The 27,482-nt window shown below is 40.8% G+C and overlaps 1 protein-coding gene and 1 long non-coding RNA gene across 3 annotated transcripts in view; both read left to right on the top strand.

Moving 5' to 3' along the window:
• The window catches only part of CDYL (chromodomain Y like), a 90,922-nt gene that overhangs the window by 20,048 nt on the left and 43,392 nt on the right, over positions 1-27,482 (top strand). For both annotated transcript variants that reach the window (XM_083449494.1, XM_083449493.1), the window contains exon 2: positions 12,665-13,322. In XM_083449494.1, coding sequence (XP_083305620.1) covers positions 12,665-13,322 — 658 coding nt within the window. The remainder of the gene's footprint in view (positions 1-12,664; positions 13,323-27,482) is intronic.
• On the top strand, positions 16,820-25,702 carry LOC310681763. The gene is made up of 2 exons (XR_014513595.1): positions 16,820-19,362; positions 20,689-25,702. It is a non-coding gene; the product is annotated as an uncharacterized lncRNA (long non-coding RNA).

Genomic DNA, 27,482 nt, shown 5'->3' with positions numbered 1-27,482 from the left:
AAGGAGAGGGTGTGGGAAAGTCCTATTGCACCGTGCATTGCCTTCTTGCTAGTGGAATGGGGTAGTTGAATCCAACACCCTTATTGAAAACTATTACATAGCATAGCAGCTCACACAACCAGCAGAAGCAAGCACTCAGAGCCTCTGATCTCACAATAACCTCAGTGGTTTCGTGCTCCAGCAACCAGTTGGACAGAGAAGTTGGGGTGGGAAACAGGATGCTCATAAATAGCTTGTTAGGAGATATGGAGTACATGAGGTAATTTGTTTGCATTTGAAAGGTTTTGGAGCTCATGTTGACATGACACCTGCCTTGTGGAAGCTATAGGAAAGCATTTACGCATGTAGGCACTCCACGCAGCTGGCGTAACATTTGAAAGCTCATTTGCCAGCCTGTACGCATACAGCATTTCCTACCACCTGTCTATGATATGTGAGGCAGCTGTGCTAGTGTGCAGATATTGCATCCATATGAACCAGCGCGGTTTGTTAGCCCACGCTGCACAGCACCCATGTGCATTTTCAGTGGCCTCTACGTGCTATTACATTTCAATGAGCTCTCATGTTGAGTTCGCAAAGGGTAATGAGTAGAATGTTAAGGCCAACTCTTTATCTTGAAGAAAGCTCTTTATAGTTGTAAATAAATTAGACCTTAAAATGAAGAATTCAGCTAAGCTATAAAAAAAATCTTTTGTGAAGCTTCCTTTTGTTGAATTGCAAGTGTTAATTGTATCAATGGAACAGATTCTAATCATTTTAGTGAAATGCTAACCTGTTATCTGCAGGGTGTAAACTTTCAGAACATCAATTTAAAAAAAATGCTAGCCATTCAGCCTGTAGGCTTCACAAGGCCATATATGAATGAAGGGCCTTGTATACTACTAGTATAACATTTAGTTGAGCTAAGTGACTACTATAAAACTGGGAGGGGTTTCTAAAAAATAATAATGCTGCATTTGTTAATAATTCTATCCTAATTGCCTTTACCTCTACTCTCCAGAGACAATTGTTAACATAACCCTTTGTCTATATGCACACCTAAGAGAGACTTGAATTTGCAGTTTCCCATATAGGAATCAATGTGCCAGAATAGGGACAATGAGCGGAGGTGTAGGAGACAATGAGTCAACTACACAATTGTTTCTCCCCAGAGAATGACATAGTTCATAAGTTTATTGTTTTAGCCACTTGTAGCAATAGTAATAATAAATTAATACCAAACATCCATCCATAATGTAAGCTGACATCCATAATGTAAGAGAGAGAAGATACCAGAGACACCCAACAAGCTTAAATCTATCTAGATTTCAGATTAAATCTCTGAACCACCAAAACAACTTATAGCAGTCTTATCTAACTTCTTTTTCCTGATTTTTGTGTGCAACCAGTACATAGAGGGCCACTCTGTGTTACAGATCTATTATTGTCACTCTAAAGAAACCAAGCCATAGGAAATACACCGTCATATTTCTTTTATTGTACTAGCCCAGAGGCCATGGCATCTTCCAAAAATCACAGGAAATCTACACACAGCATTTTAATTAAATTTGCAATTATTGAAGCAGGGGTAGCAAGCCTACCCCCAGATGTTGGTGGACTCCAGCTCCCATCATCCTTAGTTATTGGCCGTGCTGTCTGAGACTGATGGAAGTTGGAGTCTTAACAAGATCACAGTTTATCCACCTTTGGATCGAAGCCATAGATAAACAAGGCAGATGCCGAGGGAGATTGAGCCAGAGCAAATGGGGAGCATAGGAGGCCTAATAAGGTGTAAGTAAACTTCCTTGAGCTGTCATGGGTAGCTTCTTGGAAAGTTAAAAAAGGTGAAGGACCCCTGACAGTTAAGTCCAGTTGCGGATGACTTTGGGGTTGTGGCGCTCATCTTGCTTTACTGGCCGAGGGAGCTGGCGTTTGTCTGCAGACAGTTTTTCTGGGACATGTGGCCAGCATGACTAAGACACTTCTGGCAAAACCAGAGCAGTGCACGGAAACACGGTTTACCTTCCCACTGGAGTGGTACCTATTTATCTACTTGCACTTTGACGTGCTTTTGAACTGCTAGGTTGGCAGGAGCTGGGACCGAGCAACGGGAGCCCACCTCGTCGTAGGGATTCAAACCGCCGACCTTCCTATCGGCAAGCCCTAGGCTCAGTGGTTTAGACCACAGTGCCACCCACGTCCCTGAGTCTTGGAAAGGTAGGCAAGCAAATAAGAAACCAAATCTGAAGGGAGAACACATTACCTCTTCCGGGTGGGAGGGGGCATGAGTGCTTTCTTTGAAATATTCACTGTAGCTAGGGCTTCCATCTTCTCTACTGATGTGTGTGGTCTCAGCATTAAGTTCTCTTCAAACATCCATACAAAAGGCTTTAATGGGGGGGGGAGCTGATTGCAATGTCCTTGGGTTCTCCCAAAGCCCCCCACGTAGAACAGGGGGATAGTGTAGTTAGTTTTTTCTTCTATACGTAGAAGTTCAGTTTCAAAGGGAAGGCATTTCAGATGTCAAAGGGAAGTCAAAGGGCATGAAGGTGATAGTAGGGTTTGGTTCACCCCACATTTGTGGGTGTTACGTGTAAACGTGTGGGGTCCAAATGGGAGTTGGGTGCACCTTTTGGGTGTAGAGTACAAACCTTGATGAGTGACATAACGCTTACTGTATTGTTCTTACGTGGAAATTTGCAAATTTGCAGTGCTTCCTGAAAAAGTGCCTTTCGCTACTTAGGGTCCTTTACAGGTGTTATTGTGAGACTTCATCACCTTAAAATGGGAGAGGGATTTGTTACTTTAGAAGTGCCACAACAGCTACCTTGCCCAAAGGGTTTTACCTTCTTCTTTTAGGTTGCTAGTGGTCTTGATGGAAACTCTGCAGGTTGATAGATACCTTTACGAAGCGACATCCAAACAATATAGAGACTTTTCCAAGCTGAGTATCTGTGAGGACCCCACACATCATCAATGGTGGCAGAACTGGTCCTTGGGCAACACAGCCTTATAAAAGGTTTTAAAATTTTGCATCTTAGCAGAGATCTATCCATATCACCTGTATCTATTGTCTATTATTTTGGCAAATATTTGATTTATTTTGCCGATTACTTTTAATAAATTATTCATCTGCCACTCCGTTGCATCATCAGTGAGAGAGGCAGTATTTAACACTTTATGCCAATTGAGTAGCGCTTATTAATATAGCCATGGCAGCTTCACTTCATGTGCAAGATATTGCCAAATTACAATTCAGACAAGAACGTGTTTTTAGGAGGTGATATAATTTGGAGACTGTGGCCTGCAGTGATGGACAGTGCTTTTAAAATTCCATTTCATTGGGACATTGCTTCTTCTGCTGCAGCAGTCACCTCCATGTTAGCAAAATAGGAATTCATGGGTTATCAGGTGTGCCCCTAGGGCCTAGTAAAATGCACTTTGTCCCAGGAAAAGGAACATACAATGGAATGAAAGAATCCAATAGATTTTATGGCATTTTCTCTTCATAAACTCAAATTTATGAGTTTCCCCATGGGTTGTTATGGTTTCTTTAGTAATTCATGAAAGAACTCTCTGCAGTTCTTTAAATATTAAGGGTATCCCTGTTTCTTACTTAGCCATAATGAAGCGGTGGTGATTTTGTGTCAAATGCGTTTGGTACGAGTGCCGTTATGTTTGAGATCGCACAGTTGAAGTGTGAGTATCTAAAATAAAATAAAATTGTTCAGGGCAATGAAGAATACAGCTCCATACCATTGGAATCGATGTGCTTTCTTTTTCCTCCTCCCTATGTGACAGACATTTTTATAACTAAGTCTGCAGTTCTATTTTGCTTGAAGGAAGACCGTGGAGGCTGCTCTGCTGCATCCAAATTGCCACTGGCTTCTTCCAGCCAGGGGGAGAGGTCCAGGGTGGGTTTTTCAGACTTGTCTTTTCCATTTTCCATCAACACCATCACCACAATTGGGAAGGAAATTAACTGTGCAAGTTCTAGAACTGGTGTAGTTTTGAGCCTGCACTGTGGGCATGTTGGAGACTTGAGGACTAAGGTTGCCTCAGAAACCCCCTCGGAATGCTTTGTTTCAGGCCAGTGCGACAACCCTAGTGGTATATGTTCTCTGAGGGAGTTTTCCACTCACATACTGGGTGGTTTGTACTGGGAGTGTAAGTGCTGGCCCACAAGCACAGCTCTTCTCTGCTGGTGGAATGCAACTTCAAGCTACTTCCAGTGGTCCCTCAGCTGGCCTTTGGCCTCTTTTGGGTTTTTCTGTACATGAATTTGGAATATTATTGATGGGAAGGGTTGGGGTTAATCATGAACGATGATTAAGATAACAGTGCTGGTAAAGGAACCGAGGCTAAATTACTTGCCTAAATAATCCTTACAATCGTTCTAATTTTAGCTTGAAATTAGCTTTTAACGATAAACATGATCTGCCGTGTTCATCTTTTTATTTAAATCTGTAATTAATGGAGATGCAGGAGGGAAATACTGAGATAAAAAATAAGGTTTTCTGCTGGCTCCCTTAGTTTCAGGGAAAGGCTACTGTTACTGACTTTTCCATTTCATCTACCAGCATTTTATGGCCTGAGAAAACATAAACATAATTTTATTATATAAAAGTAGAAATGTGGGGAGCCATCAGAAAGTTTGGTTTGGTGATCTAAGGTATTAAAAGTTTGAGAAACACTTGACTAATAACAGTCTTTTCTTAACTGGGTGCCCTCCAGATTTTAGGACTATCATCCCATAATACCTGACAATTGAGCATGCTAACGGGCTGATGAGAATTGTAGTCTAAAACATTTGGAGGGCACCAGATTGCTGAAGGCTGGTCTAAGACGCATAATTCTTGTATTCTACCTTGAAAGCTTTTCTAAATATTTAAATAAAATAAGTTTATGAGTAGCAGTGCCGGAGTAAATCCAAATGACAGTAACCTAACCCAAGGAAAGTTATCTGCGCATAAAGTAGTGTAATATGAATTATCATATCTTTCTTGATACACCTCCCAATGACTTTTCAAAACTTTCAAATAGTGTTAATACTTTGATTCATAACGCAACAAAAAATATTCACCACATTAGTACATGTAACAGTGCAGAGCTCATGCTTAGTATTTGAGATGCTAAAGTGCTCCCTAAGTAATGTTTTGTCACAAATATACTTGGGTCGCAGAACAGTTAATTGATTTTCAAATTATTTTAACATTATTTCAAAAGAGGCATAGAAATTCAGGCTCAAAAACAGAAGTGTAAGCAATTTAGGGTTCAAATTGTTTTATAACTCTTGCTCACCCCATTCCTTTGTTACCAGATGTGCAAATGTTGCTATGCAATTCTCGCTCTGAAACAGAGGACAATTCATGAGAAATTACTCACTTGTTAAATTATTCTTTAGACTAAGGGCTGTGTCCAGCACTGCTGTTCCTCTAGCACAGTACACTTCTGCTTGTCCATTTGACCTTTCCTTTCCTATCCTCTCCCTCCAGAGCAGATTTTGAGGGAGAGAAGAGGGGAAAGTCCAGTTTTGCAAATGGAACTCAATGCACAAGCGCTGGCTACAATCCTCTAGAGTAGTGTTTCCCAAACTTGGGTCTCCAGCTGTTGTTGGACAACAACTCCCATCATCCCTAGCTAGCAGGACCAGTGGTCAGGGATGATGGGAGTTGTAGTTGAACAACAGCTGGAGACCCAAGTTTGGGAAACACTACTCTAGAGCTAAAATTAAGCTCATGGTTCTGAATCTTAATAATCCATTTAAAGAGATGTGCCTTATACATACGTAACTGTCTGCAAGGGCGTATTTACATGTTAGTTAAAGGCTTCGATTTTATGTGTACGTTGTGCTCCTGCTTGGTGCCTACAATTCCCCCACTGCTGCACTATCACTGGGGGTTTATGAAAAAATTATCTTTGATAGCATTCACACAGTGAAAGGCCACACATAAGGAGGACCACGTGCTGCAAGTTGGCTTCCCAGAGCCCACATTGACATTTGACATGGTCAGGTACCTGGTGAAGTAAGTGGGTTGGCAGGGAATCTTCTCTGCCCAGAAATGTCCTGTTAATGCATGTCCTTGATAGTTCAGAAACATATACATACGCATTCATCCAACATGCTCACACTGGTATGCGCAACACAAGGAGCTGGTAGAGTTAGGAGAGAGAAACCATGGCAAATAAAAGTGCAGACCTTTGGAACACATATATTAGAAACACAAATATTTACCTGTTTCATATAGGAGGAAGAATGGGGAATTCTTCCTTGGGGACTAGCGAGAAACCTGGGAGCTTGACACATGGACCCCATACCAAGGGTAGAGAAGTCACTTTTTAACAAGCTACTGTTGCGGGTTTTGCTTCCTCTTCAAAAACAAACTGTGGACTGAATCTGTTCCCATGCAGACAAAGGCAATGGTGGGAACTGAAAATAGGCAAGCCTTTCTTAGTTCAAAGCAGAACAAGTTGTTGGGTACTTGAATTGTCCAATAGTGAGTGAAAGGAGTGGCAGTGTGAGTCTGTACATTCCCTTAGGTTTTTAGCTAGGCTGAAAATATCAAAGAAGCTAGGGAGTGCCAGGGGGAAGAAGATTGGAAAGGGTGCCAAGCTGAAAAGCATGACCAGAATTACGCTTTGATGCCTATGCTAATGTGCAACATCCCCTTCCACTGGGAGATGGGTTAGGTTGACCTACTGTAACCCAGAGGGAGTGCTAAGAGAGTAGTAACCCAGTAGCTAATAGAGAGATGATAGCCCTCACAATTCAAGGGAACCTATGGGGCGGGGGGGTGGGGGGAGAGACAACGACCACACACATCCTGGAGCCAGAAGTGAGGGTGCCTTTTATGTTGCAGCCAAAATTACTTCCTTAAGTTTTCGATCTCAAAATGATTTCTAATGTTCCCTTAGTTTGTTAGATTTTACAAATTGGCACTTAGATCAGGTGACTTGTGCATCTGTAATAAATTGGCCATTACTGGATTCTTCAACCTCAGTCACTAAGATAAGTGTGAGAGTGTTACTTGTTCTACAGTTATATGTCCAAACTTTGTAAGAGCCCCAATCTTAAAAAGTACACTGGAGTGCATAGAATATTATGGTGGCATTACTAGACTGCATGAATGTTTTCCTATTGTTTTATATGAAGCATCTTGGCTTTCATTTTGTACCGTCATTTCTAAAAGCTGATCCTGAGTCCCAACCTTGGGGTTGATCCCTGATTAGTTCCGTAGTTGCATAGCAACCACAGCTGCTCTCTCCAGCTGCAAGGTTGCAAGTAAGGCTGGGGCGTTCTTGGTTGCTGTATGGCTGTGGTCTCCATTGACTGTAGCTCAGCAGTGCAAGGCCAAACCAGCAATTCCCCCTTCCTTTCCTTGGAGTAAGCCAGGGGAGCAGAGAATTTCCCCTTACCTTGCACAAAAGCGAGGTCACCTTTGTGTATTTGCAGTTTGACCCTTTTTTAAATGCATTGATACAGTAATTGGGAAAGTGCCCACCTAGCAGTTCGAAAGCACGTCAGAGTGCAAGTAGATAAATAGGTACCGCTCCGGTGGGAAGGTAAACGGCATTTCTGCGCGCTGCTCTGGTTCGCCAGAAGCGGCTTAGTCATGCTGGCCACATGACCCGGAAGCTGTACGCCGGCTCCTTCGGCCAAGAAAGCGAGATGAGCGCCGCAACCCCAGAGTCTGTCACGACTGGACGTAATGGTCAGGGGTCCCTTTACCTTTAATGCCTTTCCTAAAGGATTTAATCTGACCTCATAGTTGCTTTCAGCAGATTGCTGCATTATCTGCTTTGTAATTTCAAATTGTAGCTCTAATATACTTTTTTATTGTGTTTAGGTGTAGTTAAATTCTATTATAATGTATCTGCTTTGAATACAAATGTTTTTAGAAAGATGTGATTTAAATGTAATAAATATATAAATGACCGCTACTGAATTGATAGCAAATGTAGAGAAATCGGTTTGTAGCTTTTTTTCAACCTAGATTTCTAAGGATGTGTATGCTGAATTTTGCTGATTGGATTGGGAGCAGTTGTAAGGGGTTGAACTGGTTTCCCAGATGTATATGCATAAGAACTAAGTCTTAAGACATTGTGTTCGTGTACAGGAGCTAAATATAGAGAAGTCCTTGATGGGAGGGACTCATTTGAAACTGGAGCTTGGAGTCCCTTGAGTACTTTTTCAAAATTATACACTGTATGGTAAAGTAAAACTTTTATCTGTGACTTCTCTTGTCAAGTTCCCTTAATACTTTTCAACAAAATTTCAAAAATAAAAAATGTTGATAAGTGTAGCCTTAAAATACAATACTGGAGTTTAGATATTCAATTTCTTGTTTGAAACCTCAACTGGAAATCAGATGAATACCTAAACCTGGATGGAAAGACCCTTTTCTCGTTTGTTTTTAGGTTAAAAAATTAGTTCAAAGCATTTCCACAAACAGTTCTCACATAAAAAGGCTCTTGTGTTGCAGTGAGGCTTTTAGTATAAATAAATGTGTAGAAATGAGACTGCTTCAGAAATGGCTAACCACTTAAAATGAAAAACTAAGTATAATAATAGAGGCTTGTATGAAGTACATTTTGAAGCACAGGAATTACAATTTTATACTACCACATCTGAAAAACAGATAAATTTTACACACACACACACACACACACACACACACACACTTTCCCCTATTTATTTGCTTGACTTTACCAAATTGGTTGTTCAATATATTTTGTGTTCACATTAGATTTTGATGGCCTTACACATTTTACCTATGAGCCAATACTATAAGGAAACGTTTTGAATGCTGAAAAGTGTCACAAAGCAGGCAAAACATTTTTTTCTTTGTAAGCTCAGCTTTACAGTTAATAACTTGTCTGGTAGCCATTAGGACCAGAAAGTCCATACAGGTGAGTGAGCAGGCTGGTGGAGAAGAGGTGAGTCTTGGCTACCTGCCTGTGTGACTAGCTTTGAAATGTGGTGTGCCGGTGACGAGAAAGGGCTTTCCCTCCTTCATGGCCATCACTGAATCACAGGTACAGTGGTACCTCGGTTTAAGAACAGTCTGGTTTAAGAACAATTTGGTTTACAAACGCCACAAAACTGGAAATAGTGTCTTGGTTTGAGAACTTTACCTCGGCCTAAGAATGGAATCCGAATGGTGGAAGGGCACTGGCGGCAGGAGACCTCATTAGGGAAAGCATGCCTCGGTTTAAGAACAGTTTTGGTTTAAGAATGAACTTCCGGAACAGATTAAGTTCGTAAACCAAGGTACCACTGTACTTGCCTATTAGCAAGCTAGTATATTTTTTCAGGTTCTTCAAACAAACTGGTAAGAAGTTAATACTTTAGATGCAATCATGAAGAATTTCAGCACTAGTAACTGTGAATTAGGACTTCCCAGTAGAAAAGGCTATGGGTTCATGTAATGCAACTGTAGAAATACCATCTTAACAAATTAGCATTTAGATATATCTTAAGTAGGTGCAGTATATCTTCTATTTGTGCTTTGCTCTTGTTAATTGCGCAACATACAGATGCAACACTACCTTTATTTGTGCAAAAAAGTATGTTCACTGCACTGCACATATATATCAGTATCCTATTACCTAAGAGATCTCAACTGCTTCAATTTGTGTAGTATTATTATTATGTATTATTATTATTATTATTATGTATTTCCTTCACTCTTCTCGCATTTTGTAAATCCCACACTTTGGATATTCTCTGCATGTTAACCTATCTTTCACGATGCTCAGATGCTGAATTTCCTGATAGGCTGTACCAATGTATTTATTTCATCCTCTCTGACCAAAATGGATTCCCTTGGAAATGTGTGGGTTGTGAGCCTATTCTTTATAAACAGAGTGTAAAATATATACATTTTTGTTTCATTCTTGGGGTTAAGATGTTCTATTCTACAACTTGAGATTGAGATGTTCTTAGAAATTTGTGCTGTAATTTAAAACAAAACAAACAAAAAAACCTGGGAGAACTTTCTTCCTGTTTGGATAAGATTTGTTTCTTTTATGTTTGATTCTTTTGCATAGGAGATATATGGTGGGTGTCTATGGAAGAAAAATGAGCAGTTGGCTGGTTGCAGTGTCTCATGAGTCATACAAAGGGATGACTTGCTTATACAAGTACAAATTGACATCTGGGTTGCAACAGATTAGAGATTTTATAGCCCAATTTTGAGGAAGAAAAGTACTTTTGCTGTTTCTGTTGGGAGTCAAACCATTGAAGATCATCTTCTGATCTAGTAGTGCATTCTGATCTACTTTTGGCTCGTGCCCAAACAAGAGGTCTTGTTTCCTAAGTCATTGAAATGTTATTAGTGTTGTATCCAACATGAGTCATAGAGTAGACCCATTGAAATTATGAACATACCTAATTTAGGTTCATTAATTTCAATAGGTCTACTGTGAGTAGAATGTAGTGGATGCCATCCTTTACTCCTTTCGCCTCCATCTTTGGAAAATTGAGAGATCTACATTTGCTGTTTTGAATCCATTTAGAATTAACTGCTGCATTGTAATTTTTACTTTTTTGAATCCAAAGCGCATGCCGAGTAAACTAATGTCCCCTCTGTGTTTGTTTTCTTTCAGTATTCTATTATAGTATCCATTATGTTAGATCCCTCTCTCTTGACAATGCATTCTGGTTTTATTAAGATACTCACAAATACATATTGTGAAAATATGTGTGCACATCCATTTCCATACAATATCTAAATTTTCCCCAGAGGCATATATATTTATACATACACTTGCGCAGATCTAGCCATTGCCCAAAATGAAACTTAGATTAGATGACACTCTCTCAACATGTTTTTATCTACTGGAAACGATTTTGTTGCTGTATTCTTTTGCAATGCAGAGTGACTATAGAAATAGGACTTTGGTCTTGAACATTGCGAGAAATCTGTTTTGTTGAAGATGCTTTGGAAAGCACATATGCTTGTTCCTTTATGGATGGGATAATAGTACTTGTTATTTGTGGTAATCCATTGGGGACATCTCTCGTAAGAGCTCCATTTCAGCGGGAATTGATTCAGGCCATGGTCCTGAAGATGAAGGACTACAGGGTGGGGAACCTGTGGCAGCTCCATAACCCCAGGGGAAAGTGGTTGAGAGCCACCACATACTGGTGGTGAATTAAAACACTGCCATCCATACGCACCTGCTAATTCACAAACATTCCCCTGCACACAACCTGCAGGGCAGGGAGACATTTCTGTGATTAAACCATCAATCAATCAATCAATCAACACTTTATTATGGTTGCAGACCAGCATAAGGAGGAAGGGGTACAATAATTTAAAATCATTTAAAACCATTGTTTAATACAAACTGTGGCTTAGCATTGTTATTTTAGTTATTCATCAGACTTGTATACCACCCTTCATCTGAGGACTACAGGCGGTTTGCAATATAAAAACACAAAAATACATAACATGGTAACAAACAAAAACAATAACCCCTGCCACACTTTGAAAGTATTGTTATATAGCATGACATTTGAACCAGGCCATCATACATTATATTCAAAGAATGCTCAGTGTGGTTTAAGACAAATTTAATTTATTGTAACATGCAAAGGAAGCCACTGTGTGTGAGGGAGAGAGAACATATTTGGCATTTGAATAATAAGTCAGTATAAACTTTTATTTTTTGCTACTAACTTCAATTTAAAATGGTTTGCATGATATAAGTGATCATGTCTTTAGCCATAGGGTTTTCAAGTTAAAAATGAGAAATATTTTGTTTCCTGTAATACGTTGACACAATACTTAGAGTTAAATGCTATGGGGTTGTAGTCAGTGGAGGCTTTGCACTAATAAAAAGTGTTTCTGCTCAATAAGATGAAGCAGCTAACTTTTGGAAGTCCTTTCGATCTACTGCAGTCCCCGGAAGCAGTTTTTGAGGCAGTGGAAGGGATTGTAGTTTGTAAAGGAAGAGGGATGTGTTAGCTTTCTCCTAGCACAATTCCACGCTATACATCCCTATAGCTTTAATAAATTTTACCTCCTTTATCTTACAGGAGAAAGAGTCAGTGTGTGTAGGGGGAGAGGAATGATGAAAGAATGTAAAGAACCCATATGAAGCCTTGAATTTCTCATTGCAATCTCATTTTCCCTTCTTTTTTAACAGATTAGATAATGGGGATGTGACTTGTCCAAGGATTTTCCAAAGCATGTTGTTGCCAAGGATAAAAGCTCTTGTCTTCTGCTAGTTGTTCTTTCCATCAAAAACCATGAGCTACCTCATTAAATGACATGAATCATGGTTACTTTGTGTGACAGAGTGGTGTTCAATGGGTATAGTAATTTTCATTGTGTGACTGAAGCTCACGGAGCATAGCAGTGCACATGATAACAAATTAAACATGTGGCCATGGCACAATTTTTCTTTTACTCATCACCATGACAACAAGTTGTTCACTTTCAGTACATACAAAATAATTGGAAGATGTTTAAGTTTCAGGTTCTTTGATCTCATAGAGTAACAAGCAGAGGTATAGTTAATTGCCGGCATTTAAAGGGCACGATTCTACTGCATATGCAAAGTAACAGCTGTTTTATTGAGTATATTACTGCAAGTAGTTCATCGTGTATTTCACATGTACATTTTAAAGCTTTCACAAGCAAGTCTTCATCGCCATCTGTAATCTTTCTTCCAACAGGTAGAGAAAATTGTTGATAAAAGGAAAAACAAGAAGGGGAAAACGGAATATTTAGTGCGGTGGAAAGGCTACGAGAGTGAAGATGACACGTGGGAGCCCGAACAGCACCTTGTGAATTGTGAGGAATATATACATGAATTCAACAGGCATCACAACGAAAAGCAAAAAGAAAGCACATTAACAAGGACAAATAGGACATCTCCAAATAATGCAAGAAAGCAAATTTCTAGATCTACTAATAGTTCTTTTTCAAAGACCCCAAAGTCCTTAGTTATTGGAAAGGACCATGAATCAAAAAACAATCAGTTGTTTGCAGCGCAGAAGTTTCGGAAAAACAACACTCCTCTTTCCAGTAGAAAAAACATGGACCTTGCAAAGTCAGGTATCAAAATTCTTGTGCCCAAAAGTCCTATCAAGAGTCGGACAGCAGTGGATGGCTTTCAAAGTGAAAGCCCGGATAAGCTGGACCGCATTGAACAAGATCAGGAGGATTCTGTAGCACCGGAAGTGGCAGCAGAGAAACCTGTTGGAGCTTTATTAGGACCTGGAGAAGAACGGGCTAGGATGGGCAGCAGACCAAGAATACACCCATTAGTGCCACAATTACCTGTGCCAGTAACAGCTACCATTGCATCTGCATTAACAATAAATGGTAAAGGTAAGTGTGCATGCATATTTTGGCAACCTTGTACCTTAGCAAAAAGTTGTTCGGCTCATTGCTTGCAGTAGTGTGTTTTTGTTTTGGTGTAACAGCTGTGCTACACACAACGGGTGCATTGACATGTCACGGTAAGCCGTGGCTTAATGGTTTACTGTGAGCAGGCAGGTGGTTCCTGCTTAGCTCCTCCCTGCTAGCCACAGCAGTTTAGCATTACATTTGAACTAGGAGTTGTGGTTTGTCCATTCAAACCATAATTGGCATGCCAAGAACAAACCTTTGCTTCAGATTGTGATTGTTTGAAGACACGTTTACAGTAAGCCATTAACTCACAACTTACTGTGGCATGTGAATGAATGCACTCACTGCCTCAGTTGCTTTTTTCATTGATGAAAACTGTCAAAAACACTTAAGAGTTGGATTCAATTAAATAGTTGCACTAGTGGAAATCAGTGCAGCGAGTTCACTAATTCAAACGGGGCTTTGCCCTCCTCTCAACCCTTGTGTCCTGGGTACCCCTAGCCAAGGAAGGCATACACCTGATAGTTAATTCTTTGACAAAAGCACGCCCTTACAGCAACTCCCATGGTGCTCTGGGTATGCCCATACACATCCTAGCCTCTATGCGGATATCCCCAGATCTGTACCTTGTGGGGCAGTTGCGGTGGCAACAGGACCACACACCCCACCAGCTTATGTACCCTCATGAGACTTCTCCTACATGGAAGCCATTGCTTCGCTTCGCTTCTCTCTTCCAAGTCCCATCCCATCTGAATCTAGGAGACTGGCCCATCCCTCACCTGAATAGCTTTTTTCTCCACCATGTCCTGTGCACCCATCTTCATCTCTGACGGTTCTGGCCTTTCTTCCTCCCCCTGCCTTGGCTCTTACCTCATGGCTGGCTCCAAACCCCATAAATCACCGGTACCCTCTTCTGGGTCAATCCTCTGGTATTCTGCCTCCACTACAAACTTGTCAGAGCTCTGCCAGTCCCTGACATCCTGTGTGTCCCATGCCCCCCTCCCCAATCAACTTGGGGTGCTGGGATAACCCCCAGAACAGTGAGCAGGGAGAGGGAAGTTTGCTCTGTTTTGACAAGCAGAAATGCTTGCACTGAGGGAACTATTTTATTAGTGTCCTATTGAATTCCACCACCCTAAATATTTGCCAATTTGAGTTTCCTGAGATAGTTGCAACTGGCATTTTCAGTTAGTTGTATTTGTTGCCTTGTCATTAGGTTTACCATTCACTAACATTACACTATTGCTTTCTGTTGGCTTACGTATCTTGAAACTGGGCCAAACTAAGCAATGTTTCATTGATGATAGGAATTAGTCATACAGCTCACGGACAATTTGATAGGAAACAAGTCATATTCTCACTTTTCATTTTCAGATTTATGCATTTGTTCTTTGAATCATTCCTTGAAATAATCCCACGGAAATTTTTAAAGTTTTAATAGCTCTTCAGCTGCCAATGCCTTTGTGAGTTTCATTTTATGCCATGCTGAGCTGATGATGGCTAGATGTATGGTATTAATTATTTCCGTTTTCCTTTATTCAGTAGTGGTTCTTAATGCATGTTTTTAGTTCTAAGATCGTTGAGCAAGGATCTGTTTGTTTTTCTTTCTTTTTGTAATGTACATGGCATTTTATGTGAAGACATTGAGTAGAAGTGGCTTGCCTGGTAGGGCAGAACCCCAATACTACCAATCTGGCAGGAAAGGCCACTACCACTTACGGCTTTGAGGGGGGGGCAAGGTGTTTAGTGCAGTATGGTCAGACCAGTAGGAACACCAGATTGACTTTTCTGGTGCACCCACAACATAATGACCTCCCCACATTTGGATGGGAAAGGCTTGCACTGCTCTTGAGCATTACCACCATGTGAACATTTGAGCTGAGCCTAAGGTTACTATCCTGAATACATTTAATAGGGAGTAAGCCCTATTGAACCCAGTAAGGCTTCCTTCTGAGTAAACATAGGTAGTATCGTTCTTTGTCTTTTCAACTAGTAATCAAGAAAGGTAAGATGATACGTTTTTGTTCAACTGGTGCAACGACTTCATCTTGAGTGATTAACAGGGCAATTCTAGGCATGTTTAAATGCTGCTGTGTTCACTGGGATTACTCTTGGGTGGGGGTTCATACAATTTCAGCCAAGTTTCAGATTTGTAGCTGCTACCCTGTGTGCACTTACTTACGAGTAAGCCCCACCAAACTCAGTGGGACTTAATTTTGCATAGGATTGAACTTCATCTTTGTCGCTGAGTTACTGGAACCTATTACAGCTGCAGCAAGGTTCTAATGTAGTATTAGAAAACATTTTGTTGCCTTAATAACAATACATATTTGTTCTTAAGATGAATCTTTGTTTTGTTTTGTTTAATTATTTATTAAATTCTCAGCCTTAAACTATATTTTTAGACCTAGAAGAATTAAACTGGCCCAAAGCATCCTGCTGGATTTTCCCTGTAGAATATTCAGTCAAGACTTGATGCCACAGATAAGAATTCCTCTTTGATATCCTAGAAAAAGATAAAATAATTTATCAGGATTTGCTATTAAATAGAATTCATTTCTGGTGGAAATTATGCAGAGTTGAACTAGGACGCTCTCCGGTTTAATTCTCCCAAGTTTTAAGTTTATAGGAGACAAAGATTATGAAGTAACAATTCCAGAACCATTATCATTTCCCAGAGACAGTAATTAAATTACAATCCTGAAGGCAATTGTTGAAATCCTGCCTTTTTTATTCACATAGGTGACAGGCAGCTAAGTAATTGACTAATCACTTAGGGAGGCGATGTTGATGATAATACTTAGCATTTATATAGTATTTTCAGGTAATCTCAATGGCTTATTTATATATATCTTTCCTCCTGTTCTAACCACTCGACACCCCTCTAGGGTTTTCGCTCTGATTTTCACTATTGTTGTGGGACTTCTTGACGTTCCCCTTCTTAGGGTGCCTCTCCCCCAACAGATCTTTTTGTACTTGTGTATGGGGTTAACCCAAATCTGCAGTGATCTCTCTCCTGTGTGCCAGTGGTGCATTATGGTCTACAAAAGAATGAGCACGAAAAGACTGGAAATGATATTGGTATTTGGTTGCTAACTTAATGCTATTAATTAATTAATTAATTAATTAATTAATTAATTAATTTCCTCCAAGGAGCTTGAGCCAACATACGTTTTTATCATCACAGCAACACCGTGAGATGATTTAGACTGAGGAAATAATGGCTGGGCCAACATCACCCATTGAGCTTCGTAGCATTTCCATGATACTTTCGAGTGTTCAAAGCAGTTAACATGTGCTGTGTAAGGCAGGGCTCAGCAAAAAAATTTAGCCACGGGCCACTGTCCCTCAGACCTTGTGGCGGGCCACAGAAGCAGCACCGGGGGGTGGAGCTGGAAGAAGAGGCGAGGGGGGCAAGTAGTCCTCCCCAGCCGCTGCGCTTACCTTCCCAGGGGCTGCTGCCATCATCACCACCACCGCTGTTGCTTCTCATCGGTAGGCAGAGCAAGCTTGTCCGCTCAACTCTCTGGCCCACAGGAGCACCAGGGCAGCGGCGGAGGGAAGATGAGTGGCGCGTAAGGGCTGGTTCTGGAGAGGGGCTGCTTAAAATCAGCCAGCTCAACCCAACCCCCTTCCTCCTCTAGACAGGGCGGGAGAAGCCAGGAGGAGGGAGGGAGGAGGCGCCACCGCGGTGTGTGTGAGGGAGAGGGGGAGAATGGAATGGTCGGGGGGGGGGAATGGTACAGCCCGAACGAACAGAATCCCCACGGTGATCCACGGACAGTCCATGGGCCAGATCCTGAAGGCAATTGGGCCTGATCTGGCCCACGGACCTTAGTTTGCCGACCCCTGGTGTAAGGAGCAAGGAGTATTCTCATATTACAGGTGGAATATTGAGGCTGAGAGGATTAGAGAGCTTCTAAATACCTTTAGACAATCATTGCTTAGAGTTCCTTGTATGCTTCCATTAGAGTTCTATCTGCTCAGTATTTTAGTTCCTAAAGCCTTCAGAGGTAAAGTAACAGCCATAACTGGCTTGTTGATGTAGATATACTGTATTTCCTTAACTGTGGTTTGGCTTCTTGTCTGAATTGAGTCATGATGGCTCTGCTTAAGGTTACCTAGTGACTTCATGCCTGAGGAGAAGCTGGAAACTAGACATTTTCTGGCGCTCTGTTCACATTCTTAGCTGCTATGATATGCCGCTTTTAAAAACCTGAAACCAAATTCGGTTATTTTAATCCTGCCTTTATATAAACAGGCACGTGTTGCTAATTTACTTTATAAACCACTAGGAGCTTACAACTTACACACATTCTGTGGCATTGTTCTCATCTGCAAGACTTTCATGATATACCCTCTGAAAAAATGATACTTTCTGTGCACTACTAGTATTTACAAAAGATCAAATTATTCTTTTAAAAAAATAAGCATGTACCATTGGCTATTTGATATCTTAGGCTGATTACTTTCTGCACCATTGTTTCCAGTTTTTAAAAAGGGTTTTGTTTTGCTTAATGACACTTTTGTAATCATTGGTATATTTTAAAATATTTGTGAATTTTTTATGTTGCTTCTTTCCAGCCTTAGCCAAGATTTTTCTAGTTTAATGAAGTTTCCCCTCTCACAAGAATGCTGAGAGAAGGGGAGTGGGGGATGGACAACAGTGGAATCTTTTGTTGGAGTCATTTATGCACAAGAGACCTCTCTTGTAAGCTAAAATAGTAAAAATCTCTGTGCAAGTGGTTCATGAGATGATAGGTCTAATGCCCAAATGAACATTGCCTGAAGGTCTAGGAAGCCAGGCTTTCGGGACTTTTTAGCAGCTTTATAGCTTCTACTTGTCCTTCCTATTAATAACTCATTTTTTTAAAGGAGAGTGATAGCAGTGTTTGATTCACAGGATCCCCCTGCTCCTAATACTACTTTGCAATGTGATAAGTGAAGTAAGAATGTTTCACTTCTCAATCTGGTACAAATAGCAGAATAGGTGACATTCTGCTTCCCCATAACACAGAGACTAGAACCCTGAAATTGCCAATGAAACACAATTTTACTCCTCCCCCAAAACAAAAACCTATTGCTGATTTCTGCTAATGGAAAGGAATTCCATCTCTGTTACAGAATTCTCTCTATTATGTTTCATTTTCTGCTTCAGCTCCGCTTGAGCTCCGTCTTACAACTTTCCTGGTGTGTTCAATTTATACTTCCCCCATTCAAGAGCACAAATTGTTGCATCTATTATGGTTACCTGTAGATGGCTCATTAGCCAGGGCCCTCACATTATTAAGATACAAGTAAAGAAAACATTTGTACATAAAAATGGGCAGATAGCTAAAATAAACTAAGTAGAGCATTTAGCTAGGGTGAACAGAAAATGAAAATGGGTAGACTAGACACAGTTTTCCAAGTACTGATGTATGGAAGTGTGAGCTGGACCATAAAGAAGGCTGATCACCGAAGAATTGGTGCTTTTGAATTATGGTGCTAGAGGAGACTCTTGAGAGTCCCATGGACTGCAAGAAGATCAAACCTATCCATTCTGAAGGAAATCAGCCCTGAGTGCTCACTGGAAGGACAGATCCTGAAGCTGAGACTCCAATACTTTGGTCACCTCATGAGAAGAGAAGACTCCCTGGAAAAGATCTTGATGTTGGGAAAGATGGAGGGCACAAGGGGAAGGGGACGACAAAGGATGAGATGGTTGGACATTGTTCTCGAAGCTACCAACATGAGTTTGACCAAACTGCGGGAGGCAGTGGAAGACAGGAGTGCCTGGCGTGCTCTGGTCCATGGGGTCACGAAGAGTTGGACATGACTAAACAACAAGAAGAAGACACTTGTTTGGAGAGGTGAATGGTACTCTGTTGCACCATATGGTAAAGTAGCATGCATAACACGAGTCAACTGATTTTCTTTTATGCTAAAACTGGTTGTGCATGCATGCGCCTGATACTAGCATGTGTTTGCACACATAAGTAGAGCTACTGATACGATAGAACAGAACAGGAGAAAGCTTGTTTTAGAATCATAGAGTTGGAAGAGACCACAAGGGCCATCACATCCAACACCCTGCCAAGCAGGAAACACCATCAGAGCACTCCTGACATATGATTGTGAAGCCTCTGCTTAAAGACCTCCAAAGAAGGAGACTCCACCACACTCCTTAGCAACAAATTCCACTGTCGAACAGCTCTTACTGTCAGGAAGTTCTTCCTAATGTTTAGGTGGAATCTTCTTTCTTGTAGTTTGGATCCATTGCTCCGTGTCCGCTTCTCTGGAGCAGCAGAAAACAACCTTTCTCCCTCCTCTGTGTGACATCCTTTTATATATTTGAAGATGGCTATCATATCAACCCTTAACCTCCTCTTCTCCAGGCTAAACATGCCCAGCTCCCTTAGCCGTTCCTCATAAGGCATCGTTTCCAGGCCTTTGACCATTTTGGTTGCCCTCCTCTGGACACGTTCCAGTTTGTCAGTGTCTTTCTTGAACTGTGGTGCCCAGAACTGGACACAGTACTCCAGGTGAGGTCTGACCAGAGCAGAATACAGTGGCACTATTAAATCCCTTGATCTAGATGCTATACTCCTATTGATGCAGCCCAGAATTGCATTGGCTTTTTTAGCTGCTGCGTCACACTGTTGGCTCATGTCAAGTTTGTGGTCAACCAAGACTCCTAGATCCTTTTCACATGTACTGCTCTCAAGCCAGATGTCACCCATCTTGCATTTGTGCCTCTCATTTTTTTTTGCCCAAGTGCAATACTTTACATTTCTCCCTGTTAAAATTCATCCTGTTTGTTTTTGCCCAGTTCTCTAATCTGTCAAGGTCATTTTGAAGTGTCCTCTGGGGTGTTAGCCACCCCTCCCAGTTTGGTGTCATCTGCAAATTTGATCAGGATGCCCTTGAGTCCATCATCCAAGTCATTGATAAAGATGTTGAATAAGACCGGGCCCAAGACAGAACCCTGTGGCACCCCACTAGTCACTCTTCTCCAGGATGAAGAGGAACCATTGATGAGCACCCTTTGGGTCCGGTCAGTCAGCCAGTTACAAATCCACTGAGTGGTAGCATAGTCAAGACCGCATTTTACCAGCTTCTTTACAAGAATATCATGGGGCACCTTGTCAAATGCCTTGCTGAAATCAAGGTAGGCTACATCCACTGCGTTCCCTTCATCTACCAGGCTTGTAATTCTGTCAAAAAACGAGATCAGGTTAGTCTGACATGACTTATTTTTCAGAAATCCATGCTGACTATTGGTGATCACAGCATTCCTTTCTAGGTGCTCACAGACTGTTTGCTTAATGATCTGCTCCAGAATCTTCCCTGGTATTGATGTCAGACTGACTTTCAGTACTTCTGCCAGTGAGAGCCATTGTTTTCCAGGAAAGAGAGCAGAACATACAGTAGAGACGTCACTTATTTTTAGAAGGAATTAAATTAATATACATTATGTACAGGCCACTTGACTGGGTGAAGAAGCTGTCAGCTTCTCTCCCTTCCTTAACTTCCATGTTGTTACGTATGCCAAGGTGATCTTTCGGTTTAGCTCGGTATAAGGAAGCTTACGGTTTCGTAATTTCCATGTCTTCATGCAATGGGTTACTCTGAATTGATCTGTGGCGCTGTTGCTCCCCAGATAGAGGTTGGTAAGGGAACTTTTTCTAGCTATAGAATCATAGAATCCATGGAGTTTGAAGGAGCCCTGAGGGTGATCTTCTCCAGCCTCCTGCAGTTCAGGAATCCTGCCCACAGCTGTTCCTGAGGGGGCTCGAACCACCAACCTTCTGGTTAACAGTCATATGCACTGACCCATCATGCCACAGGAGGGCATCTGCTTTCTAAAAGGATGAGGAAAATAAGAACGTATGCAAATACATTTTTACACATAGATGACTTGGTTCTTCAGTTACAGAAAAACTGTTAAATTCCATCCTGGCAGGCAATTGTCCTTTGTTATGTTTGGGCAATTATTCACACCTGTATTTTACCTAGGAAAAGACTGGGTGTGGGCCTCTCTTCAACATGGGCAACGTGAATAATGTTACAGGCTGTAATGAGGAAGTAACCGGAATGGAATAGGTAAAAAGTTTCATTTTTTGTGGAGGTGTGTTTCATGTGGACGTGTGTTTTGTGGAGGTGTGTTTCATGATGACAGGAAGTTTTATTATCATCGTAAAAAGGTTTTTAAAAACAAAATGAAGTGATGGGATTTTAATATATTTAGACAAATCTGGTGTTCAACAGTTGGTTCTGTTAAAACTAAGAATGGGGACCACACGACAAAATTAGAAGAAATTGGGCAAGACTCCCTACTTTTCAGGAAATTTGAATACGCAAGATGCAACTGTGCGCTACAACTATTTACAAAAGATGAAAATATTCTTTTAAAAAAGGTTTTTTTTTACAGCGCCTACCTTCCAAAACAATTTTATAGTAGCTGTTAAGAGAAGAGAATTGCAGGCATTACACCCATCCTATGCAGCCTTTTATTCACCCTTCACCAGACGTTCCCAGGCAGGTTTCAGCAACATAAATACAAGACTAAAAACAGTTTAAAACAATATAGGCCAGTATAACCTTTCAATATTGACTATTAAATTCTGGTATCAATTTTGGCTTTGAAATTGAAAAGTTTTAAGTATAAATCATGTGTATTAGTCTTGATCAAACTGGATTTATTCAGGGACAAATAAGACAGTCCAGTACATTTTTTGTTATTCTGGGAGAACAGAGAAATATATTGCTTAGGTGGAGAAATTGTATATATATATATATAGGCTACTTTCGTATATATTGGCTGCTTTTTATTGTTTCTAAATATAGTTGCTATTTTTGTCTGTTAAATCTCAAAAAAGGACTTTCATCAATCTAAATCAATGTTGAAAAAATCTACCCATTTCCACTGAGTCCACTGAGAGTAAGACTTAGTTGGGTATCATACATAGGAGAAACTATAAAATAGAAATTAAAGTCACTCAAAGGCCTGGAAGATAGATAGATAGATAGATAGATAGATAGATAGATAGATAGATGGATGATAGATATTTCAGCTGTTCTTCTAAAAAGGGCCAAGGGTACATATCTGATGATACATATCCTTTGGGAGCAAATCTGTAAAACACAGAGCTACTGCTAAAGATGCATGGTTTGTAGATGTTGCTTCTGTTGTTGACGAGACTCATAATAAGACATAATTTTATTTATTGAAGAGGTTCATTTGGGCGAAGACAATCCCTAATGTATCTGGACACAAGCCATTTAGTGTTTTAAAAGTCAAAAGCCGCATTTTGAATTTATTACGGAAATTGGTGTTCTCCGCATAGAACTCTAGACAACAAACTAATCTGACACATTCTGGAGCTGCTGAAGTTCCCATTGTCTTCAAGAGCAGAACCTTATTATCCAGAAAAGGGCATAGCTGGCATGCATGCTAGTTGAAATTAGTGAAAGGCATTCCTGGCCACAGCTATCACTGAAAATCTAGGATCACAGCCAGATCCAGGAGGATACGCAAACTGAAAACCTTAGGACCCCACCTAAAATGGAGAAATCCAGAATTTCCTGGGTTGCTCAGTTTCTCAGGAAGCACAATAAGATGAAATTTTATTTAGGTGGCATTTTAGTTTGTTCACCATCATTCAGCCCATTACAGCTATGCCCTTTTCAGATAATAAGGTAGTAGCTATTTGCTGTTTGATTTGGTGTGAAGCTGGACTTAAGAAGCTGGATGGGTGGCAATAGGGAGGCATGGATTCTAGGGACAGGAGCCTGAAAGAATTCCATCTGGCAGCAAAGGGCTGAGCAATGATCAAATTACTTGGTGACCTGCTGTTGCCTGTTGTTTCACCTGTGAAGCTGCCACCATGCAAGAATATATTTTGCTGTCCTTCCCATGGGGACTGTAATGTGTGAAGCAAGCGTAAGATAAGAGACTTGAAGTGGCTGCCTGCAAGTTGGTTGTCCCAACCAGCCATCTGTGTTCCAGCTGTCTGCTGCACAATTATTTATCTGTGGCTTCTATTGTACTTGTATTTTCTTCCTACTGGTGAATATCCACACAAGGATTGCCAACTCCAGATGTTCAGCAGTCGGCTAATTTGATTTTAAAACATAGTTGTTTTTTTCGGCTTCTGTCTTAAGGACATAATGATCCTCGCGAAGACATTGTTAATCATTTACCCTTCTCCATGTGGCCATTACACTTCCTTAAATTAATTACTATTGGTTTTATGAGTTCAAAATCAGAGCTATAGGGAACAGTTAATTTGTTGAGCTTCTCAGTATACCATGAGATCTTGTATGCCAGATTCTTCTTTAGTGCGCAAATCTCAGCGGAGAAAAGTAAATGTATAGCAGAGCTGTCTGATGTATGCGTTAATGACATGGGGAGAAGAGCGACCAGGGACATGGCAGAATCGGCAGATGAAACATTATTTATGATATTTAAACCTTAAGTAGGCTATGAGGAGGAACCCCAGAAGGATATTTTAGCACTGAAAAAATTGGCAGCAGAATGGCAGATAAAACTCAACATTAACTGCAAACTGTTGCTTATGGAGACTAAATCTCAAATATTTACTCATACTTTGGTTCCGTGTGGTGACAGGTGAGGGCTGTGCTGTTTTCACTAACATTTGTAGCCCCCAGAATGAAGAAGGGATTTTATTCCCCAAACATCTTTCTACTGGTTTAAGTAGTGCGTGGCTGTTCATTTAATTATATTCTTATGTGTCAGAATTGTTGTTATCTCATTTTAATATTGTAGGGCCCTTGGCACAAAAGTGGGATACAAATAGTTTGATAAAGAAAATACAGAAACAGCCGGTTTGTAGCCAAAAAGCCCCAACATTTTGTTCTGTCATAATTAATATTCAAGTGATTTTTTGTTACTAAAGTTGTAGGGCAGCTAGCAAACTTGTTCAGAACCATTTTGGGTATATGAGAAGACAACTGTGTCATAGACATAGATCAAGATGGGAAGATTCCTATAGTTGACCATGGGAGGGTTGGAAGTTCATCTGAACTATGATCTTTCGATAAGAAGAGCAAAATTATAACTTTGCTTAATCCTGCAAGAAATACAAACTGAATTGGATAGAAGACCAATAGCGGTACACTTTACCCTCAGATCAGTAATAGCCATAATGAAGTTTTTAATCAGCAGTTTATGATACAGTTTTATCTGTGTAAGTTTATCTCAGAGTTTTTGTCTAACAATAGTATTCTAAAACTGCTCTAAGGTTAAGAAGCGCCAAGTAAAATGTAGCTTACTTGTATATTGTGCTCAAGGACAAGTCAATGATCAATAGTGGAATAGCCAGCCTCTGGATACCAGCTTGTTCTTCCACAAATGCATTACTTCCCAGGATCTATTCCTATAGCTTGATTATTTGTAAAATTTATGCAAAACAATAAATAAATCTGTTGCTCAGACAAAGTAGTTGAAGGGCAAATTCCTCTCACTTTCACCCCCACAAGATGGGTACCATTATACTGACATTCCACACAGAAGGAATGCAGCTTGTTAACATTCAGTAAAATGTTGCTTTAAAACAAGGAAATCAGCTTCTTTAAAAATTGTAAGAACTGTTAACAATGACTAGGGTTTCTCTGAATAAAGACAATTCACCAACATTTTAACCTTGGAACACTAGGGACAGCCTACAGCTGTAAAACTAAGTGGTCTTAGGCAGTGGTCTTGGGCATCTACTAAGTCCTAGGCCTTTGCTACTGGTTTACTGTATGTTTTCCTTGATCTTGGTTTAGTGATGCCTGCAATTATAGCAAGAGATGTTTGGCTATGCTTCTAAGCTCATGCCAGATTGCTGTAGAGATAAAGGGCCCTTGGAAGCAAATGATGCCATAATGGGAAAAATTCAAAAGGTGAATTGCTGTGGCTCCATTATTGGAGTAGCCTCCCCTCCCCCTCCTTGAGAGGACAATTAGGACAATGGGAGAGGTGAAATACCTCAGAAAATATAGGGGGAGGGGAAGATAAATTGGAATGTATGGGTATGGGAGGGGTTGGGACGGGGGGGGGGTTAAGGGATTAAATGGGATGGTTAATGGGCTAGATAAGTGTCATTAGACACGAGACGAGAAATTAAGAACTACATTCAACTCATGGATAATGAAATAAGGATTTCAACCTTCAGCTTTAAAGGGCTGGGGTCAATTATGAAAAGGAGGAAGATAGAAACATTACTGAATAAAGATAAAGCAGGTATAATATTTATACAGGAAACACATCAGATGAAAGAGGGGGTTAATGAAATCAAACTGAGAGGTATAAATAATTATGAGAAAGCATATGGTACTTCTAAATCAAGAGGGGTAGCAACTGTAATTTCAAAGAGATGCGGGTTTAGTATACTAAAGATGAAGAAAGGTCCTGAGGGAAGATGCATTATAATCTAGGGAGCAATGACAGGGGAAGAAAAAACTATGGTTAATATTTGTGCTCCTACTGAAAATCAGGTGGAATTTTTTTTATATATAAAGTGTTTAAGGATATGGAGGACATTCAAAAGGGCTACATGATTATGGCAGGAGATTTCAATATGGTATTAGATAAACAATTGGATACCAGTAAATTCCCCCTTAACTCTGGTGGTTGTGATGATAGAATATTTCCCAGTAAACTGAAAAAAGGAAATTGAAAAAGAAGAAAATACTTAAAATAATTAATGGGTGGAAAAAATGAGAAGCAAACTAGAGTAAGGGACAAAGAAGTGGTTAAGGGAAAACAAGAAATGCAAAGAATATACAAAATTTTTTTTTAAAGTGTTTATAAAAAGGGGAAATGAAGAAAATATAGTTATAAAAAGGGGAAACCAGTGATATTTATAAAATAGTAGAAATGGAGGATCAACAAGATGAGTTAAAAGAGGTTTGGGAAAAGGGACAACAGGACAGATAAATAGTCAAAGATGGGAAATTTGGGAGAAACACACTCTGAAAATGTCTATAAGAATAAAAGAAAATTACTACAAGTTAGTATAGAGATGGTACTTAACACCAATAAGATTAAAACAAATAAACAATGAATATTCGGTGTTATGTTGGGAGAAATGCCAGGAAGAAGAAGAAGAAGAAGAGAGTTTGGATTTTATATCCCGCCTTTCACTCCCTTTAAGGAGTCTCAAAGCGGCTAACATTCTCCTTTTCCCTTCCTCCCCCACAACAAACACTCTGTGAGGTGAGTGGGGCTGAGAGACTTCAAAGAAGTGTGACTGGCCCAAGGTCACCCAGCAGCTGCATGTGGAGGAGCGGAGACGCGAACCCGGTTCCCCAGATTAGGAGACTACCGCTCTTAACCACTACACCACACTGGCCAGGAAACCGGGACTTATGTTCACATGTGGTGGGAGTGCAGATATGTACAAACTTTTTGGTAAAGGGTGTTTAAGGGGATAACAGAAATCATAGGGTTAAAGTTGACTGAAAGTCCAGAGGTAGAATTATTATCAATTTATGATGGAGTGGAAGGTTCGGAGGCTATGAAGGACTTGCTCACAAATTTATTGACAGCTGCACAACTATAGCTAGGAAGTGGAAGGGGCAAGGTGAATGTAACATGGAAGAATGGTATAAAGAGGTGTGGGATACAGCTGTTAATGGTAAATTACCGTATTTTTCGCCCCATTAGACGCACCGCCCCATAGGATGCACCTAGTTTTTATGGGCGGGAAATAAAGGGGGGGGATTATTTTCCCCCCAGGCGCGGGGGAAGCCAGAACAGCCTGCTATCCGCAAGCCTAGGGAGACGCGCCCCAGGCTTCTGAATGCAGGCAGCTCTGCACGACCCTTCGGGGACCGGCGTGGCTTCGCGCCAGGCTCCGTAGGGTCGCGCAGAGCTGAGCGATGCCCGGGAGCGCAGGCAGCTCTGCGCGACCCTTCGGAGACCGCGCGTCTTCGAGCCGATCTCCCAAGGGTTGCACAGAGCTTCCTGAAGCCTGGAGAGCGAGAGGGGTCAGTGCGCACCGACCCCTCTTGCTCTCCAGGCTTCAGCGAAAGCCTGCATTCGCCCCATAGGACGCACACACATTTCCCCTTCATTTTTGGGAGTTTGGATAGTTATAATTATAATGGAATGGTCTCGGGGGTGGGGTGCACATTTTTATTCTTATTTAT

The sequence above is a fragment of the Podarcis tiliguerta genome (assembly GCF_965153285.1).
Source record: "Podarcis tiliguerta genome assembly, chromosome: 7".
NCBI lineage: Eukaryota > Metazoa > Chordata > Lepidosauria > Squamata > Lacertidae > Podarcis > Podarcis tiliguerta.
Note: the sequence above shows the minus strand (reverse complement) of the source record. Positions and strands in the feature narration are given on the sequence as shown.